The following is a 21,812-nucleotide window of genomic DNA, read 5'->3' as shown; positions in this document are numbered from 1 at the left end:
ATACGCTAAAATTACAAAGAAAACTTGCTAATTCACAATAGCATTATCATGATTATCATTTATTTCTAAGAAGATACCTACAATTAATGTAGTCACTCACTTCGATAGCCTGTATGTACATCGCATCTATAACTTTAGCATCATTGTATGCACACAAATCGACCACCAGTCTTCCGTCCTGCTCAAATGCGTTGATGATGTGGAGATAGAATAGCGTGTCCGTGCGGTATCTTGTCACTTCTTTGCCTGTTTTCCGACTTATAAGAACTATGTGAGTCTGAAAGAAAAATATTATTTAAAAATGCTTCGTTCAGCGCTCAAAAGTAAAAGCGATCTAGACTTTAGTTCCTTTCAAGGTCTAGTCCATTGACCAAAGTATGTGAATCAAAAGCATAGGTATAATACATATAGGTACATAATGTAAGTAGATAACCCCTTTCCGGCCGGCTCGATACGATCGTGCAACTATCCTGAACGCGCTTGAATCATCTTTTCGCGAACCACAATTAATTGACATTTAAAAAAAAACGGAAAAACAGTTTCTTGGCCGTAAAGGGATAAAATACACCATCAATACAATACATCAGATCAAATGTTTTTATAATATGGGTTAAGGTCTCTACCCATTACACCGTATCACACCATGACCAATAGCAACGTGTCGGGCAAAAATAAATTCTTTGTATCGAAAAGTATGCGACTATGCCCACTAGCACGTCTCGTAACCAACCGTCGCCGTCGCAAGTCATGCGTTTGACATTGCTTTCCTGAAGTGTTCCTATTACGGTCATGGCTGATACAGTGTAGTGAGTAGAGACCGTCAGCTGAACCATTCCTAAACTGACCTCGTATTGGGAGTACCACCGCAGGCTGGCGGCGAGCGGCTTGTTCGCGAGCTGGTTGCGCACCACGCCCATCAGCGACACCGATAGCGGCTGCTCCACTATCACGAAATAGTTCTCCGTCACACCTAGACAAACAATAATCACTGTTGTTAATGTTGTTATACATTACTATATTTAAAATACCTGATTATTATCTAGTACCCGTTAGGCCCGGCGCATGCTATTTGCATGGTTCGGTAGCCTCGGCATGCCTAAGCACACCTCGGAAGGATGCTTCGGCAATAATTGCCCTTAGTGAGCGCCTGCAGGTAGATATTCCGAAGGATCGCGTGCTTTGCCGTGCCGATAACGAACGCCGGGCCTGAATCTATTTATTATATTTATACTCGTTTTCTCCCTATCTTAAAAAAAAGAAAAGAATCATCGACGAATCTCTTTATATAGCTATCTTGCGTTACCTATGCAACATTACGGGATAAACAATATCTTGTTTTAATCGAAGTTACAAACTAGCTGTGCCTAATTTCGCATTTTTTTGATAGAAAATTAGAAGCATACTTTTGATGATAAAATACTAATACCTACCAAAGGTATGCATGTAAGCAGGATGAAGCGGCCATCTTGGTTTCATTGTGCCAACTACGTGGGCCCTCTCAAACATGTCACCTGAAAAGTAGGCACTTCAGAATTAGTCAAAGAAGTAGGTGGATAGGTACAACAGTAAAAAAATTGTAGGTAACTGCAATGTTGTAGGTAGATATCTATCCAGAGTTAGAGCCCTGCAGTAGTATTATTTATTCTGTGCTCCTAAGTAAAATATACCTACGCGTGTGGGGTTATTTTAGATTGGTTATTATTATTAAATTGACAGACAGACACAAAAAAATATATTATTTCAAACTTTTTTTTCAGTTGTGCTATAAGAGCTTTCAAATATCTGAAATTTCAAATATCTGTGACAACTGGAAGAAAAGAAGAAATTTGTACCTAGGTTTTGATTTCTGGACCATTTGTATGGAAACACCTTTTTAATGACTGTATCTTCGGATTGCGTTAATTTAGAAGTTTGATGTTTTCACTGCTTCAAAGGGTACCAGAATAGTGTATATGATATTAATTTTAGCTCGATAACTCTACGCATTCTTGAGAAATAGAGCCGTGACAAACAGACCTATAAGTACAGACAAAAAAGTGAGGATTCCGCTTTTTGGCGACGGAAACTTTTTTTTTTATTGCCTGATTTAAGAATTTTACGCCAATAAACTGACAGCTGCGAAATAGATGACGCCCTCATCTAATTTTTACTCAATTATTGTCATCATCACATCATCATCATCAGCTGGAAGTCGTCCACTGCTGAACAAAGTCCATCTAATTATTGTTGCTGCATCTAAACTGCATATCTGTGCCTAATTTCAAGTCAATCCCATCAATATTAGTTATTTGTACTTAATTATTGTTTTACCTTTTTCGGTGAATGGAAACTTTACTACGACATGCTGAATCCGTCCCTTCACAACTGCCATGCCCACGTTGAATACGTCACCTGCAATCATTAAAAAAAATGCGTTAAACATTTGTGTGCAGACAAACTTTAAGAAAAAAATACATTTTTAATTTCATTTTAATACCAGTTTTTATTGCTGACTGTACTTGAATTGTCATCTAACCTACGTAACGTATGTATACTAAATTTCAAGTCAATCCGACCACAGAAAATGGATCGAAAAATTCACAAGTAAACATATGTCCTATGTTAAAAAAGTTTTAATAAATAATATGCGGTAAATATTCAATAGGTTCGAAACCCCTTGTGATGATGTACTTAATGGAAATTTGCACGCTTTCACTCTTCACTTCATCCCTGCTCAGAACGTCACACGCATTTCATCTTACCGTTTGGCATAACGTGCGGGTGCGAGGTGTGGTTAACTAGAGCCAGGCTCTTGCTGAGGTTTTTGCGCTCCAAAGTATCCAGGGTAACCGGGTCTATCCTGAAATAAGATAAAAATATATATATAATAAAATTGAAAATTAACGGGTTCCTAATACAGTAAATGCTTTTTTACGTATTTTTGCATGATTAATAAATATCAACCAATTGACCTAGTCCCAAACTAAGCAAAGCTTGTACTATGGATACTAGGCAACGGATAAACATACTTATATAGATAAATACATTAAACATCCAAGACCCGAGAACAAACATTCGTGTTATTCACACAAATATCTGCCCCGGTCGGGAATCGAACCCGGCACCTCAAGCTTCGTAGTCAGGTTCTCCAACCACTTGGCCATAAATTATATATATTCGGTGATACGAAACCTGTTCTGGCCAGTTTTTCTTAATCAGATGATAAATACCTGTGAATCACTGGTCCCTCTGTGAACGCGTACATTTCATCTCCGAAAGGGTACACAGAAATCATAGCATTGTCCGACAACGACTCTCCTGGATTGAAAATTGCCGCAACTCTAAAAAAAAGATTTTATATTAAAACATTTCAAAGAGTCTAAAATTTTCAACTATACGTCGTCTGTTAGTGTACCTGTACACAGATATACAATATGTCTATAGGTAAAGCAGCATTAAGATTAACCAATACTGAAGGACAAGCGGTTGTATCGTATATCGCAATCGAGATCGGTTCTGATGCCTATACACCTCGATCACTTCTACTCACTACTTAACATAGAGTGGCCAATGGCTTTGGTTTTTAGGATCTGTCGCAATTTTTCAAATTTTAGAGACTCCTTAACACAAAAAATCTTTTTAATTTAAGATTAGAAGCTAGGGTTAATCAAGTTAATTTTGCAATTTTGATTGAAATAAACAGTTTTTTTTAATGTGATAAAAATAAAGACAAGGTCTATTATTGACGCATGCCCCATGTCGGAGGCAGTAGTCATCGTAGTTACTATGTTTAAGTATAGCACACATTCATAGATATTACGTATCCCTGCCGCTCTCGCTAACTGTTTAAAATAGAATATCACTTTCCTTTTTATCTGACAAAAATAATAATAATAAATAGTTTAAAATGACTTTATATATCTAATTCTCGACCCAGACTGAGCCAGCGCATAAGAAGTGCAAGCCAAGACAGCCATTGCGAAAAAGTTCGAAATTTTGAAAAGCTCATCTCAGTGGTAATCAAAGTCTCGGTCTACGTCCCGTAACAAATATATCTAGTGAAAATAACCGCAAAACATTAAAAAAATCTGTTCGGTAAGTAAGCCCAATTTAAATCTGCTATAGAAAAATTTAGCTTTAAGTTCGAAGAAAATAAGAAAATGATGGAAATAATCTGAAATAATAGGTAATATCCTATTCACCTGTCAAAGATGGTATGGCACGGGTCAGGCACCGCACTGGTCCCAAACTCCGAGAATACGATACGACGCTCCGCCTGGTTGCGTTTGTATGTGTTGGACTGTAGAAAACGGCACTGGTATGTGGCCCGTCCATCGTGTATCGCAAATCTGAAGTCACAGGACCACAATAAACTCATCAGTACCGTCATCATCGTCCAGCCTATGTATATACATACGTAGAATGAGAATCCTTGGACCCAATAAACTATGGACTTTCAGCCAATAGAAACGAGAAAAATCTCGAGGTAGAGAGCGATCTATGGGAGGGTCCCGTCAGAAAATTATTTCCTAAAATTCTTTATCGTCAGGCAAAAGTGTTAAAATTGTTTCTATCAAATACAGTGGATACTGACTATTTGAAATAAAATCCATAAAATTAGTCTATTCAACAGTGAATGTTTTCCTGCTGGTGTGTAATCTAGAATATTGTCACCTGTGAAGTAAAGCAGAACTGTCAAAGAGATGGCCAAACCGCATGGAACCAACTTTAAGCGAGCCGGGCCCGTTCCGCAACAGAGTTCCACGCACCCATGTTGGGATTTCACCTGATAACAAGAAAATATATTAGGATAGTAAAATTTTAAACCAGTCTTTTTGGGCGATCTTTCTTTTTCGGACGACAAGTGCGTTGTTTGACAAAGAAAAAGCCACGAGTGTAGGTCGTAGGTTCATAGATGATCAAACGTATAATGTGTTGGCGATTATATGACTTTTGACAACATAGCGTTACATTTGATACTTAAAATTAATTACGTACTAACTAAAAATTAGTGACACGCAACTCACTCATCCTGCATTTTTTTAGCTTTCTCCTCCGTTCAATCTCCAGTCTCGCTATCTTGGTCACAAACAGATCACACGGGGGGCTACTTCAAGTACATAGTTGAGGAGCGCTAATTCTAATGCTATTATTATATTTAGTTAGTGCTATTATACTTTAATGTACTCAAAAGTTTAAGAACGTTTATACCTGCTGAGCTGGCAACGTTGCATTTTTGTTAGTTTTCTAGATTTTTCCATAAAAATTGAATGAAAATTAAAAATGTGGTCTGATAGTACTCTTCTTAATATATAAAGGGAACTATATTTTCCGTCACTTAACTGAAACTGCGACCTGTCTGACCTACATATACTTTACTGCAATAATTACAAGTGAGCTTGTATACACCCGATTGTTTTATCCACCTTATCTTTGCGGTTACAAAGTCTAGAGTACATTAGTTTGCATAAGTTTGGCTATCATAACGTCGCGGGTGAGCGAGGAAATTCTTTTAGTTCATTGTTATGGACCTCCGCAAAGTAATGTCTGATTCAATAAATTACTTAATATATAAGTTAATGTGTCTAATCCAATAATTATGCGTGATAGACTTTTATTTTCTTTAAAAATCGTTAATTAACATTATTACAATATATGTCTATCATGAATAATTATTCGAGTAGACACATTAACTTATATTAAATATAATGACCCGGATAACTCACGTCTTAAATCGAGTTTAGCCCGAAAGATGGATGGACATGTTGAATGATTTTTACTTAATGTTAGGAATTGCGTGCTTGATGGGCGTTGTTGTTATTGTTCAGGCTAGCAAAAGGGAAGAAGCCTTCTTCCCCTTGACGTTTTAGAATTGTATCGAGGCCAACATCACCTGTAACATCTCCTTCGAGCGGTTCAGTGACCTCTTTCTCGCAGGACCGAAGCCAGATGGAGGAGTCACAGTTTGGGTACAATTTGTCCTCACTGGTCATCATTTTGCAATGAAAACTGCGGAATGGCGAATTAAGAACTTAATTTATTACTTAACAGGTACAGTTTGGCTATGGATAAGTAGTAAGCATGAATGAATTTCAAAATAAATTCGAATGTAACACCAAACTCATCGACAAAACAGCCTCCAGTCTAAATGCCTAATGTTGGACTATTTGCAAGGAAATGTTGGAATATTTGGTAACTCAAGGTAGAGCAAAGATGTTAATTTCACAGAAGACAAGATGTTATCGTGTTGCAGCGTATATAAGCTCGTAGGTATATAAGCGTATTAGCCTTATGCTATGCTTATGTGTTGGCAGAAACCGTTCGTTTGTTTGTGGAGACTGCCTTGTCGATGGCAAATTCTCATGCATGAGTATTGCATGCTGCTACTATGTCCCTAGCGTCTCTTGAGTCGTGAGTCCTAGGTTGAAAGTTCGAACCTAGCATCATTGCGTGAGTTAAGCATGAGTGATTAATTTGAAGTTTATAACGAGCTATTCGGTTAAGCACATATAAATAGAAACATCATTTAGTTCTTGTATCAAAAGCTTACGAGCTTGGGCTATAATCGCTTGGGAACTCCTCGTTTACAGTAAATGAGGTAATAACTAAGTAAATATTCCTTAAATTAGCGCAAATTACAGGCCAAGCCTCGCAGTTAATTGTCGAAGTCAACTAATCAACTGCTATTATCCGCTCAAGACTCATTATCTTCTTAAGGAATGAGACCATGACGCATGCGAGTAGGTAACATTGAGACACAATACCTGACATATTTTAGCTAAGTGACTAATTATAGATCGTTGCGGTTTAAATTTCATTCTAAGCCTTTGTGTTACCTACTATATTTTTCAGAGATATAAGAATTGGGTTTCTTTCTGTGATCGATTTATGCGTGAATATAGTTAACCTGCCGTGGTGGCCTAGTTGTTTGACCTATCGCCTCTCAAGCAGATAGAGGATCGTGGGTTCAAACCCCGGCTCGCACCTCTGAGTTTTTCGAAATTCATGTGCGGAATTACAATTGAAATTTACCACGAGCTTTACGGTGAAGGAAAACATCGTGAGGAAACCTGCACAAACCTGCGGGCTCTTTGCTCGGGCTAAAACGTTAACAAGCGTTTTCCCAGAGATAAGACCACGCTAGATCAATTTGTCATCCCCGAAAACCCCTACGTACCAAATTTCATCGAAATCGCTGGAGCCAATTCCGAGATTCTGATTATATATATATATACAAGAATTGCTCGTTAGATATATATTAAATTTAAGATTTTGTGCATAAATAAAATATTAATTATTTGTTTTGTCGATGAAAAACAAAATGATAAGTACAAACTATGTTCAATAATCAATCAACTGAGTGAGGGAAGTTTTAATCACCCGAATGATGTACTTACTTAAATTATACCTACCTATTAGCCTGTTGCCCGTGACTCCGTCTACGTCGAATTCATTTATCAATATCCCGCGGGAACTGTGTATTTTTCCGGGATAAAACTATCCTATGTCCTTCCCGTGACTCAAACTATCTGTATACCGAATTTCATCTAAATTGGTTCACACAGCGGTTTAGACGTGATAAGGTAACAAACAAACCAACAGACTTACAAACCGCAATCGTGTTTTCTCAAACATTGTGTGTATTATTATCTATTTGACGTCTGACTAATTTGACTATCCGTATTCACGAACTCGCATTTTGCGCTTAATAACGTAAATATTACGTTGATATGTTTCCGCAGTAACATACTAAGCAAAGCTTGTAATATGGATACTAGGCAAAGGATAAACTTACTTATATAGATAAACTAGCTTTTGTCCGTGGCTTCGCCCGCGTGGAATTCGGTTATCGCGCGCTGTTCCCTCAGGAACTATGCTTTTTTCCGGGATAAAAAGTAGCCTATGTCACTCTCTGGCCCATAAACTATCTTTATTCCAAAAATCACGTCGATCCGTCGCTTCGATTCGACGTGAAAGACGGACAAACATACAAACAAACACACACACATTTTGCATTTATAATATTAAGTATGGATACATACTTAAATACATATTAAAGCTTCGTATTCAGGTTCTCTAACCACTACCGAACTTTAGCGTGTTTTGTATTTGTCATTTTATTTGATTGACAAAGGAAAAATACTTTTCCAATATTTTTTGATGATCTAAGTACTTAACTGACGGGCTAGTTATATGTTTTTTGTATCCAGACACTACCCTGCAACATAGTTATAATTTTCAATGATTTTATTTTTTGCAATTTTCTGTAAAAAAAATCTAGCATGTATGCAAGTAAATGCTAGTATGTTCCGTAACATACAATACAATACAAAGACTCTTTATTGTACACCAGAAATAGTAAGCTATACAGAAAACAGATACACAGAGAAAAAATTACAAGGTAAGCAATAGGCGGCCTTATCGCTTAAGAGCGATCTCTTTCAGGCAACCTTCCAGGTATCATATTGTGAAAACATTATAAAATGTACGTTTAAGACAAAAGACGGCTACCAAAATTTAATTGCTGGCAAAATACGAGCACTGTACAACCGTATTAGATCTTGGAACTTTTAGAAATTCCCATTTGAATTTAGTAAAATACAGTATTCAAATTCAACTGTCAAATCTAATTGTTTTACGGGAGCAAATCCGCGGGTAAAAGCCAGAAAAAAATAAAACCGTACAAAATACGTTTAAGCCACTCGTGTTGCACGTTGAAATGTATGCTCTATGTTATTTTTTTATTATCAAAGTTATGAGTATTCTGCATAATTGTTAGAAAAATAATTCGCGAAAATACAAATACACCGACCGATAAAAAGATTTAAATATAAAAAAAGACGTAAAATTAACTAAAGACTGAATTATTGATGTAGAAAAGAAAATCTTAAATTATTGCCATAAAAGAAAATAAGAGATTTGTTTAAGTATCGTAAAAACTAAAAAGCATACAAAATGTCGTAAAGCAAAAAACCACTTACTCCGCAAGCCAAAACCGCAGACTGTTTTTAAAATTTCACTTCACAATTAACAACGGGCTAGGTAATCACCAGCTACTGTAGCTAGCTATTCTCCGATAATTTGCGATATTTCTTGGAAGGCTGTCTGTGGCGAAGAGCGAACTCCATGTGAGACGCACAAGGCCCTGCGCGCGGAGTCGGGGTGAGCGGGCGAACCTCCCCTTGACCTTCACCGCTATCACCCGGTTCCTGCGCGAACTTGGGTGCAAAAACAAAAATATTACACGGCAATCTTTTTTATCAATCCCTCTAGTATCTTACTTCCTACTAATATTATAAATGTGAAAGTTTGTGAAAATGTTTGGAGTTTAGTTTTTATCACGGAGAATTGCATAACTCCCGCGGGTTAGCGATACACGAATACTACGCGAAAATACAAACTGAGACTTGGATGTACAGAAAAACCAGAAAAAGAGACCAGCGCTGGGAATTGAACCCAGGTAATCAGCAATCCATGCTGCGTGCTATAACCCCTACACCACCGCTGGACAGGAATCTAGACATGATTTTTTCCTATGAATACATATCTCAGGTTGCTTTTTATCTATTATGCTACTTAAGCAGTAGCACACGCACGGCACGGAGTCGCGGGCAACAGCTAGGTATATTATTAATACGAAAGTTTGTTAGTCTGTTTGTTTGTTACCTCATCACGTCTAAGCCACTGAACTGATTTAGATTAAATTCGGTATACATATAGAGATAAACGAATTCTACGCAGACGGAGTCGCGGGCAAAAGGCGATTATAAAATTATAAAATGTAAGAACAGGATAATAAATGTAACATACTTGTTCTGTCAAACATTGATAACGGTTCACATCTTATTTTTGCAAACTCTTGCTTGAATTGGGTACCTACGAGACAGGCTATGCCTAGTGTAGGAGCAAAGAACCACGTTTGATAAAATATTGTGTTTACAGTGTTATCATTACGGACTGGACTAACTGTCCTATATGTTTAAGGTCTGTACATATGTACTTCCTTACATACTTAGATAAATAAATTTATTTTGATTTTTTATTTTTTATTGGGAGCGTGGGTTACGTGGAGCTGTGGGGATTAGGTACGTTATAAGAAAAATCTGCTGGTCACTAAAATTATTTAAATAATAGCATACACCAACACCTACAATGAGAAAGCAAAAAATACAGCTAAAAGACGTTTTTTTTAAATCTGCAACGGGGTTGAAGTGCGAGGGTAGGTAAGTTAGTTTAAAACACATGTTAGGGTTAAACGACCTTTTAACTAATTTTTTCATCGTTTCACCTTCATTAAAATCATATACATAATATGTAGGTACATCGACCATAGAGTCTACTCTATTTTTGAAGTCAGTCAAAAACATTTTGGACTCTTTGATACCGAGCTATCCTTGCGAGTTTCATCATCAATCATCGTACCTACAATAACTCTTCATGTTTTTTATAATATTTGCCATTAACACGCATCATCACGATAAACTTACAGACAACATAGGTTTACAATTCCCATAATACCATCTTTAGTATGAAACCCTAGTGGTATTTGCTGATTATTTAGGCTTTCTTAGTTTAATGATACGTATAGTCGAGGAAAGTGAATCACGTACCATGGCGGAACATTTATGCTACTAATGTCATGTTGACGTCCCATACGCTTTCCAAAAAAATCATAGCAAAATTCATCATGAAAAGGTTCCACCCTGGTATGTGTTTCAGTTTCCTCGATTGTACTAGCTATCGTCTCATCAAAATAATTATTATGCTAATTTACTGATACTTAGTGATAACGGATAAGGTAGGTCAGTTAGTCCTCTAATTATGCAAAAATATCGTTATCATATCCGGCTTGCAAGTAAACGTGCAACAACACGGCATTTGCTTTTATAAATGACCGATAAGACAGTTAAGAAGATTTTGGTTATGTTATCAAATTAATTATCCTCATTTTTTCATCGTTTATGATTAATTATATAATTTACAAGCGGTGTGCATAACATTTTTTAGGCTTGCTTAACGTTTATTGTTATGTTTTTGGAATAATCATGAGTTAGGAAGAATATATGTGGTTTTACCGCTAACTTCGATAAGCCAAAGGCTAGAAACACAGGGAAGCTTAAAGTTCCATCTTACAGACCAAAAGGTCGTTTCTGGGAAATTGCATACGTTTTTATAATAAAATTCCAAAAAATATTAACAATGAAACGGATACAAAATTCAGATCTATGGTTAAGAAGACATTAATATCTAAGGTGTATTATAAAGTTAATGATTATATATCATGGACAGGGATATTTGGAAATAATTCCGATCCGCATTGGTGATCCCTTACTTCAAATAGCGAACCTACTGTGTTAAAAATTAAGTTGTGTTAAATACTTGTTGTGATGTATCATTTATAATATTGTAAATCTGTTAAAAAAATACCTCGTTGTGTTTCTTGCCGGATTCTTCTCAACAGAGGTTTTTCCGAACCGGTGGTAGATTTTTTTTAATTGAATAAAGATATTTTGACTTTGACAAATATTATGCACGTGTATATATATTGGAATTAACTTTCAAGAAAATTATACTTAATTACCTGTCTTTTTTTCAGGGCCTCACGTGAATTATACTGATAAATAAATGCGCTTTTAAACTGATAAATATAATTAGGTGATTGACAGTATCTTATCATAAATCATCAAAACATAAGTACTTATAACAACAATTGCGATATTATTTCATTTGCTTCCAGACATTATGACATCTACAGGGTTAGGTTAGGTATAATGTGCATCTAAACTGTGGCATCTTTAATATTAAGGTGGACGGTCGCGAAAGTTTAAAACATTATAATATCAGCATTCTCTCCTATTTGCCGGGCGTCTAGCAAGCCCCAAGTCTTTCTGAAGGATGGATGGCACTTCATGCTTCATATTTTCATCAAAACACGAAGCTTAGTGTCAATTCACAAGACGAAAGTATCTTTAGTAGCTACGTATATTTAATATCTTTAATATAATGTTGTTTTAAAAATCGGATGAGTTGATGAGTATCAAAGATAGTCTGGATTTGAGCCTTCATAAACATGTTCGTTCATGATATCACGGAGTTCACTCCCTAGGGAAGGGGGTCGTGTTCAGACGGGGGAAGGAGGGATGTCCTCGAATCGGACAAGGTTACGCAACAAGTTCAAGCGACATATACGGCTTTGGAATCTCGCGCATGTGCAACGGATACTTCGATAATAAATAATATTAGGAACTTAGCCATGTTGCAAGAAAAATAATACAAATAGATTCAGCCGTTAGTTGGTTCAACGCATTCACTGCCACCTGACTTCCACAGGCGCCACCGACGCACATGTGCGTTCAAAATGTATGAATCATTATGACAGCGGCACTGGGCAAAGTTCCGAAAACGCGTATGTGCGTCGGTGGCAGTGAATGCGTTAAGCTTGAAAGTCCCATAGATTTGGACACTACTAAACTGAGTTTAACATTAAATCGTTTTTTTTGCGAGTGGCCATAAAACTTCGTTATTTGAATAAAGTAAAAGTAAGGCAATTCGAAACGAGCATACTTGTAGAGTAATTGCTTAAAGAGGTAGATACCTAGCTAAATATGTGTGTGATGTAGAGACTTGAAAATAACACTAACGACGTGAAAATAACACTAAACACTAAACCTCAGGCCAATAACGGCAATAACAATATTAAATTACAAGTGGATTTATCTAATGCGATTGGTCGATTACCTGCGTACTTATGTCTCTGCTCCGCTTCAACGAAACTCAACCAGTTAAAGATATCGAGCTTTTGAAAAACTTTGTGGACCTCTGTTTGAAACTAGTTCGTTCCCGTTGAAGAATAAATATCTAAAGCTAGTCCCTATCCCCTGAGAATTTCGTAAAATAATATCTGCGCTTCTTAACTTACGATACCTACTGCTTTATGCAACGTATTTTATTTGATTTGCTTGGGCACATTTTTGTTCACATGGTAGAAGATTCTGTTACAGTTTCCAGGTTATCTAGTATAAAGTACATGACGTCTAAAGAATAATCGAAGATGTCATCAAATTTTACAGTCCATTCATAACAACATGTGGTCACGAAAATCGAGGCAGTTGAAATGCTCGAATGACCCATAATTTGACAGGGGTCTGATGATAGAGTCAAGAGATAAAACATGTTACTCTTAAACCGATGATAACCCCTCGTATTTTGGCTAATTTTTTGGTCGTAGTTTATGTGTCTTATACACCACCAGCTGATGATGAAAATCTGATGATGGAGTGAGAAGGTGAACAATGGAACTCGTCAACCTTTACTAAACACTTCCTTTCGTGTTTATTAGTAGTTTATGAGGAAATTGCAGCCTGCAGCTTTATTTACATGTGCAGACAGTGTGCAGACAGAACGATAGATATTCGATATATTTCGCACGGGGACTTCCACGTATTAAAACGTGGACGTGCAATAGAGACAATAAATTTTATTGTTACGTAACTACATACGTCCTGTGCACACGTATTAAATGAGGGGTCAAGCCAGTAAGCAGCGAGAGCTCGTCACTTGCGGCAAACGCGGAAGCGGGTATTATCCCCGACCTCCAACAAGAAGGCCATGTTGCAAGTTCAAGAGCTACTCGCGTTTCGCACGTGCGCACTGTGGACGCTATACAGGCGAATAGTAGCCCGTTAATGGACCTTATCATAGTGAGTATATATTTATATATATTTAGTACAACCGGGCCTTAACATGACAATATGCATCGGCTTGCAATTTAAAAAAAAAGTCACTACTCAAAGCCTCTTAACATTTTTCAACTCCATTACCCAAAAACTACACCAGCACGAAGCTGGAGCGCGTCGACAGTATATGTTATGTACCAAACATATAAACCTTTCGTGAACAATTCTGTACTGATGGTGAACAGGCGTATAGACGGGAGGAAATAGTGACTTTATTTTATACTGTACAGCGTGTATTGTTGATATAGCCTCAAACTGTAACCAGACGTTGGATTAAGTACTGTGAATGTGAACCGATTTTAAAACAAATTGTTAATTTAGAATTAAATACCAGAGCGTAATAAATTTTTGAATTAATAAAAACAAAGTAGTATCATGTAGTGATACATAAGGTCAATTTTTTTTAGTAAAACATAATAAAGTGTGATTATTAGAGTCTTCATTAACTACCCTTAAAGTTTGAGGTTGTATTAAAAATACACGCGGTATAAAGAAGATTAACTCGACTTTTCAAACACATAACAGCAGCCATACATACCTAAGATATACAATAATATACATGCAATAGAAAAAAGTTAATAAACATTACACAATTTGCTTTTATTTTTACTTTTAAACTCACTTTATGTCAGTCCCTATCCCTAACAGTTCCTCTCATTCACTCAAAGGTTAACTTTTAGAGATCCCTTAAAGGAATAAGTACGCCGTTGTACATATATCTCGATAGTTGCCAATTGTGTTCTTTTCTTTATTTTTAGTAATGCTCGCTCGTCTATAAACGATCATGATTAATATAAGATGTATACAATATATGCTGTTTTATGTATTCTTGATATCGCTCTAATCAACTGTGAATTGCATTGGCTTCCCTCATGTTGACAACAAAGTCGGTGATGTTATTTAGAGGAATAGAATTTAATCTTTCCTTATTTACTGTTGACAGTTGAAAAAATTTGTTCTAGTAGTTTTCCGCAATATGGCGAAGTTTTTTATTTTCTTGGTCAGGCTTTACAATTTGGACTTACAATTATAGTCGTCCCACTAATATTATAAATGTGAAAGTTTGTAAGTCTGTCTGTTTGTTTGTTTGTTATTTCATCATGTCTTAACCGCTTAACCAATTTAGTTGAAATTCGGTATACGATAGTTTGAATCCCAGAGAAGGACATAGGATAGTTTTTATCCCCGAAAATTGCATAGTTCCCGCAGGATAGCGATAAACGAATTGTACGCGGACGGAGTCGCGGTCAACGGCTACTAAAGAATATAATTGTACTGACGAGGACTGTAATTTATAATAACGTAGGAAAACAAAAAAGTGTATGCATTAATAGTAGGACAAGCGAAAAAATGGCAGCATTGATTTTAAGAGGAAACACATTTCCTATCTTCTTATTAGTTCTCTGCGGAAAAAGTTTACAAGCAATTTACTTTATTCTCCAAATTACTTACTCTCTGCAATGTAACGCCATTGAACGATACAATAAAACCCATGTTTGGAAACGTCTACTTTCAATATTCCATTCAGCCATAGCAATCTCTTTAAAGCGCAGTATATTTTGATCCTTGCTTTTCTTTACAGAGAAACGTGGAGAAAGATCTATAAGTAATGATTTCATAGTTCAATGCATATTTATTTTCGCACAGTCGAAGTGAAAATTGAACACCTGATTGTACCCATTCAATGCAAATAAATGATGTTATTATTATTATTATAGTTTTCACCTCAAGACTAAAATACCCGGGCCCTTTTTAGCTGCCCTCACTAAAGGGGAGCGCAAAAGTTCGCATATTTTTTTATTAACGTAATGTTAGTCCGAATTATCATTTGTCATATTTTTTCCCCACTGAAACTGTAATTTTTCTCAAAATTTTAAATGATCATCCTATAAAAAACCGTAAATTCGGTCAGGTTTTTTATAGCAATCTGAACAATTATTGGATTCAGAGAAAAAAGAGTTATAACAAAGATAATTCTGACAAACATTACATTAGGACTTTCAATAAGTACATATGCGAGCCGATATTCCATCCCCCAGTCCATGTCCCCATACAAAATGATATGACAACGTCCAAATGTGCTTCCACTTTGGGGACACGGACTTATCAACGTAAATTTGTGTGGCCCCAGAGGGCCTACTCCGAAATTCGAAAATAGTTCGTATCGTACCGTCCCTCTCACTCTAGTATTAAATACTCGTAGTATAAGCGTCAGAAAGACTGAAAGACACGAACTTCGATTTTCGAATTTTGGAGTAGCCCCGCAGATTGGAGACACGGATTTGTCGATGTCAATTATTGTTTTACTTAGTGTCGTGTTATAGCTCACGATTATTTTGTCGAAAGATCGTAAAACTATATTAGTTTACTAGCTGTGCCCGCGACTTCGTCCGCGTGGACTTAGATTAAATCTCAGTCAGTTTTTTTTTTTACAAAATATATAGGTACATGCCATCAAAATGTTCACTTCTAATTCATAGTTACCGAATAAAAACCTTGTGATTGTGGACTTATCCCGATTAGTTTATCTAGACGTACCGGGTGGCTTTTCTGCGACTTTTATCCCATTTTGCTTTTCTACCGCATGACGGGTTGGTGGCTTTCAACGGCTTCATCACTAAGGCTCTGGTTTCTTAGGCCCGTCACATGCGACTGGCGGCATCCGGATATGCGTCGCACCCGTGGTCGCACCACACGAATTAACGGTGCTTACCCGCTGCCGGTGACGTTTCAGAGAAACCACCCTCAAACATTCCCGCACAAAACATCCGGTCGTGGTCAGAGAAACCACGGCCTTCCGGACAGGAGACTCCACTCTTGGCACCAGCCTACCTAGAAGGTAGGGCCAGAATTCGGCGATCTGTGGGACGTGCGTAAAGTGGCTGTCTTGTGTTGAGTTGTCAGTGCGGTCAAACACAACGTGAGCGGAGTGGCCGAAGAAGCAGTTCAGGTTTTTACAAAAGGGACTGCGCTGCATGGCGTGGACGAAGACGGGTACGCGTATACTTTGCGATGTGGCTATGCTGACACTCAGGTCCTTTACGGTGCCTGAATAAAGCACCGTCTGAACACAAAATCGGAGTACCGATGCTAGTCTCTTCTACTTCATGGAGATGTCCTGTGTTTTCCCTGTATTCGCCAACAATCTCTTTTAAGAGTCAGTCCAGAGGCCTGCCAACGCTTTGCTTGTCCTTGGTTCGAGGTCGCCACTCGTGCGGACTTTTCTCTCCCAACGGTTAGGTTAGGTTAGGTTATCAGGCTAAGTATCTGTTCTTCGAGCGATGTGGCCCGCCCATTGCCACTTCCACTTGCATATTTTCGAATTTCATATTCCTGAAATCATTTTTTACAGACTATAATCAATCAAAACTTTAATATCATCAGTTCGGCACGAGAAGCCGTGGACAACGGACGTGTCCACGCGAGCTAGTAGAGTGAATCCAGTGTAAATAGACCCCTGTGTTAAAGTTGCTTCCTTGTACCAAACGTGTCTTCTGTGCCTGGTTTTTATTTACTGTCGGACTCTCCTTGTCACTCCTACACATTAAGACTATAAGGTGCTCCCCTAGCGGGTTTTAGAGCGAGATAAATACACCTTGCATGGCTGCTAGGCTGCTACGAACTGCTACATCAAGCTACGCGTCGCGTAGCACATACGCGGAGCTCTACGAATGCAATTTCTTCTATCTCTTTTTTTTTTCCATACTAATCTCTGCTGCCTTCGCCTTTGCTTGCTTGCATTAACACTATAAAATAATGTCGAAAAAATCAAGCGCCGCACGTTCTCCAAGCGGTGAAATGGACCGCTTTAAGGACGAAATAAAGGAAATCCTAACTACTTGGAAAAGTGAGCAAGACAAATATTTAAAGCAAGTCCTTAAGGAACAAAATGTGCTAATGTGCAAGTTATCTGCTGACATCTCCGAACTCAAAGCACAAAATATGTCGATTCAAAAGACAAATCTTGAAATCGAAAAGTCCGTCGCATTCATAAACCAGCAGTACGAGGAAATTAAGAGGCAAATTGATACACTCCATCGGGAAAGGAAGGAATATCTATTCACTATTGAGAAACTTGAGAAAAAAGTGCTAGATTTACAGCTGAGCTCGCGCTGCTCCTCAGTAGAGATACGCAATGTACCGGCCACTGAAAACGAATCCGCGGCCGACCTAACCCAATAGTGTCGAGCCTTGGCAAAGTACTATCGACATCCACGAATGGAATACGTGACATTTACCGCGTCCCAGGCAAACCCGACACCATCAAACCAATTGTGGTAGAGTTCAACTCGGTTGATGTTAAAAATAAAGTAATCACCGCAGCGAAAACCTACAATAAGGGCCGGTCTAAGGACGACCGTCTCAACACTTCTCACATAGGGCTCAGTAAAGTTCGCCAACCCATCTACGTCGCAGAACATCTTCCTAGCTCAATCAAGAAATTATTTTTCCTGGCCGAGAATTTTCAAACCGAAATAATTTCAGGTTTTGTTGGTCGAGTAACGGTAAAGTCTTCCTTCGTAAAGAGCAAGGAGCCAAATACATTGTAGTCAAATCGGAGCAGACACTGCGCGATCTTCAAAAGGAAATGTGACTATCCTGTGCTTTTATTGTGTTTCTAGTGCCTTTATTATTTATAGTGTCTATTCATCTGTTATTCGTATCCGTTTATAATTTTTGTCTAATAACTTCTGTTAATGTCAAAGTTACACGTATAATTCTCACACAAACAAACATACATACATCCAAACATAAACACGCAATCAAACACACAACCAAACACACAAACCAAACACATCCAAATATACACATACACAAATACACACATCCAAATATCTAGCCAGCTCTTGAAGGTGTTGCTGATACTCGGACATACTCCCATTGTGGGTTGGAGGCATTGTGGTCTCAGTTTAAAACTCATAATCTTACTACAAAACCGTATTGCTAAATTACATTTCAAAAATGACCTCTTTAATTGATATTAATTCTGAATTGGATTCCCTTAATGCTTGCAACTCTTATATATGTAACCCCGAGAGCTGCAGAACTATGTTAGGGACTTCACAAAATAATGGATTAACCATACTCCAGCTTAATATTCGCTCTATAAATAAAAATTTCGACCAATTTAGAATTCTTCTCCTAGAGATGAAAGTTTCTTGCGACGTTCTAGTTTTGACCGAATGCTGGCTTCAAAATCATGTGAACTTGCCCCTTTTGGATGGTTATATTTCCTACTCCACTTCAAATCACTCCAATCAAAACGCTGGTGTAGCAATTTACGTAAAATCCTCTCTAACACATACAATTTCAGAACCTCATCTTAAATATGCTGACAGCTTGATATGTATCATAGATAATAAAATCGCTATAGTAGCCGTATACAGGTCTCCATCTTATACCTTACTGGATCAGTTCGAAATTTTTCTTGAAACCCTTAACAATGCGCTTACGAATTTAAAATCATATAATAACATAGCTCTTTTAGGTGACCTTAACATTGACATCAAACCCTTAAACGAAGATAGATTTTCTGATGAATATTTAACTCTGAATGCCTCTCACGCGTTGTCACCAACACATGTTTTCCCCACTAGATTAAATAAGTGCATCGATCATATTTTACTTAAATCTAAATTTACAGCTACCACTCTTGTAATAGAATCCCACATTACTGACCATCTGCCGACTCTCCTCTGCCTTCAACTGAAACACAACAAAAATCATGACAATAAACTTAGGTCAACCATTGACATCGCTAGTATTCAACTCGAAATGGCTGATACTGATCTCTCTCACATTCTGCTTATAGATGATGCAAACTCCGCAACCGATAGTTTAATATCTATTTTATCCTCCGTCGTCGCTAAGCATACCATATTAATACCAGTACCTAGGAAACAGAGAATCCTCAAGCCCTGGATCACTCCAGGATTACTTCGCTGTATTCGAAATAGAGACCGTCTGCATAAAGATTCTAAAAATGCCCCAACAATCAAATTATTAAGACAACGTACATACGCTACCGCAATTTTTGTAACCTCCTTCTGCGCAAACTAAAAGTAACACATGAGAAAAATGTCTTATTGAAATCAAAAAACGATGTTAAAGCGACTTGGAAAGCTATAAAGAAAATAACAAACACAGAAAAACCCCGTAACCCACCTCTAGAATTACTTAAACTAACAGAAAACACATGTAAGTCATTAGACAGTGTAAATAATTACTTCGTTGAAATCGGTAAAAACCTAGCCTCAAATTTAACGTCGAATTCGATAGCAAACGCAAGCATCGCATCATACTTACCGAAAACCTATAACCCCAATTCAATGGTTATCCTCGAAACCGATGAGAAAGAAATAGAATCCATTATTATGGGAATACGGTCCGATTCTGCCACCGGATGGGACGGCTTGTCTCCCTCTATCTTGAAATCTATCCGTAGTTTCATAATTCCAAGTTTAACTCACATTGCAAATACAGCCTTCCGCACAGGTGTATTTCCAAACGCCTGTAAAAAAGCCCTAGTTCATCCAATCTACAAGAATGGTAATCGTAGTATAATATCAAACTATAGACCTATTTCCGTCCTATCAACTATTTCTAAAATACTCGAGAAACTTCTTAACAGACGTCTAATAAATTTTTAAATAAAAACAATATTGTATCTGCTCAGCAATACGGTTTTCGACCAGGAATTTCCACCGAGGACGCCGTCGTCGATCTTGCCTCTCACATCACATCTGCTCTTGATCAGGGTCTTAAATGCATAGGTGTTTTCCTCGATTTGCAAAAGGCTTTTGACACTGTACATATTCCCGCCCTTCTGTCTAAACTTGACTCCGTCGGCGTAAGAGGTATTGCTCTAAATATTTTCCGTGACTACCTAAGAAACCGCTCACAAAGAGTCATAATTAACGGACTTCAAAGCGACGAAGCTTCCATCGAGTACGGCGTCCCTCAAGGCTCAATACTTGGACCAACGCTCTTCCAAATCTACATCAACCAACTCTGCGACTTGAATCTTCCGAACTGCAAAATTTTTACCTACGCTGATGATACAGCACTAGTTTTTCAGGGTTCGAGCTGGACTGACGTCAAATCTACGGCTGAGGACAATTTGACCATAGTAAGCAATTGGTTAACGCAAAACTTACTAACCCTCAATATCTCAAAATCATTTTTTATCCCCTTTTCCATTAAAAACAATACCCAACCTCCTACAAACTATGAAATTAGGGTTCACGCAAATTGCAACAATGCTGGTAACTGCAGATGTCTTTCTATAGCGCAAACTAAAATTATAAAATATCTTGGTGTCTATTTTGACCGAAACCTAAATTGGTATCCACAAGTCGACATGCTTGCCACTCGAATCAGACGTCTTATTCACATATTTAGAACACTTCGACAATCTGCCGACACAGAAACCCTAAACACTGTCTATTCTGCACTTTGTACCTCAGTCTTGACTTACTGTGTGCCTGCATGGGGTGGTGCGGCTAAAACTTATTTCCTTAAAGTCGAGAGAGCTCAGAGAGCTGTGCTCAAAGTCTTACACTACAAAAATTTTAGATTCCCAACGAAAGACCTGTACAATATCGCTAAAGTGTTGACAGTGAGACAGCTCTTTATACTCCGCTCCATTTTGCGCAGGCACGCGCAAGTACGGCAACCAGATCTTACTAAAAGAAATCACTACAGAATTTGCCCTCCCATACCCCATAAAACTAAATTTTCTTCGAGACAATTCCAAATCACTAGCTCATTTCTTTATAATAAGATAAATAATGTTTTAAACATAATTAGATTAAGTAGGTTTCAAATGAAAAAGAAAGTCTCACAGTGGTTGCAAAAACTCGATTATGATGATACCGAGTATCTTCTGACTTAAGACAGCAACATTTCTCTTTAACGTACCTGCACATACCTGTCACCCATATAGACTCAGAAACTTCGACACCTATAGATACATACATACACACACTCACACGCGCACTCACACATTCACACACACACACACACACACACACACACACACACACACATATTTTAAATTATTAATTTTTCCTTTTCTTAATAAAAATGTTTCAGTTT

The 21,812-nt window shown here is 37.6% G+C and overlaps 1 protein-coding gene across 5 annotated transcripts in view; it reads right to left on the bottom strand.

Moving 5' to 3' along the window:
- Positions 1–21,812, bottom strand: part of ninaB (neither inactivation nor afterpotential B) — a 37,393-nt gene that overhangs the window by 9,673 nt on the left and 5,908 nt on the right. The window contains exons 1-11 of one of the 5 annotated variants that reach the window (XM_074093417.1): positions 8,961–9,155; positions 7,392–8,197; positions 5,873–5,988; positions 4,654–4,765; positions 4,182–4,328; positions 3,210–3,320; positions 2,742–2,839; positions 2,311–2,391; positions 1,431–1,511; positions 846–970; positions 101–277 (exon numbers count right to left, since the gene is read on the bottom strand). In XM_074093417.1, coding sequence (XP_073949518.1) covers positions 101–277; positions 846–970; positions 1,431–1,511; positions 2,311–2,391; positions 2,742–2,839; positions 3,210–3,320; positions 4,182–4,328; positions 4,654–4,765; positions 5,873–5,975 — 1,035 coding nt within the window. In that variant the 5' untranslated portion in view covers positions 5,976–5,988; positions 7,392–8,197; positions 8,961–9,155. Of the gene's footprint in view, positions 1–100; positions 278–845; positions 971–1,430; positions 1,512–2,310; positions 2,392–2,741; positions 2,840–3,209; positions 3,321–4,181; positions 4,329–4,653; positions 4,766–5,872; positions 5,989–7,391; positions 8,198–8,960; positions 9,156–21,812 lie in introns of those variants that run through there. The other 4 variants (XM_074093415.1, XM_074093416.1, XM_074093420.1 and 1 more) reach the window with 4 other exon arrangements.

Source organism: Choristoneura fumiferana, chromosome 10, assembly GCF_025370935.1.
Source record: "Choristoneura fumiferana chromosome 10, NRCan_CFum_1, whole genome shotgun sequence".
NCBI lineage: Eukaryota > Metazoa > Arthropoda > Insecta > Lepidoptera > Tortricidae > Choristoneura > Choristoneura fumiferana.
This window is presented reverse-complemented; position numbering and strand designations above follow the sequence as displayed.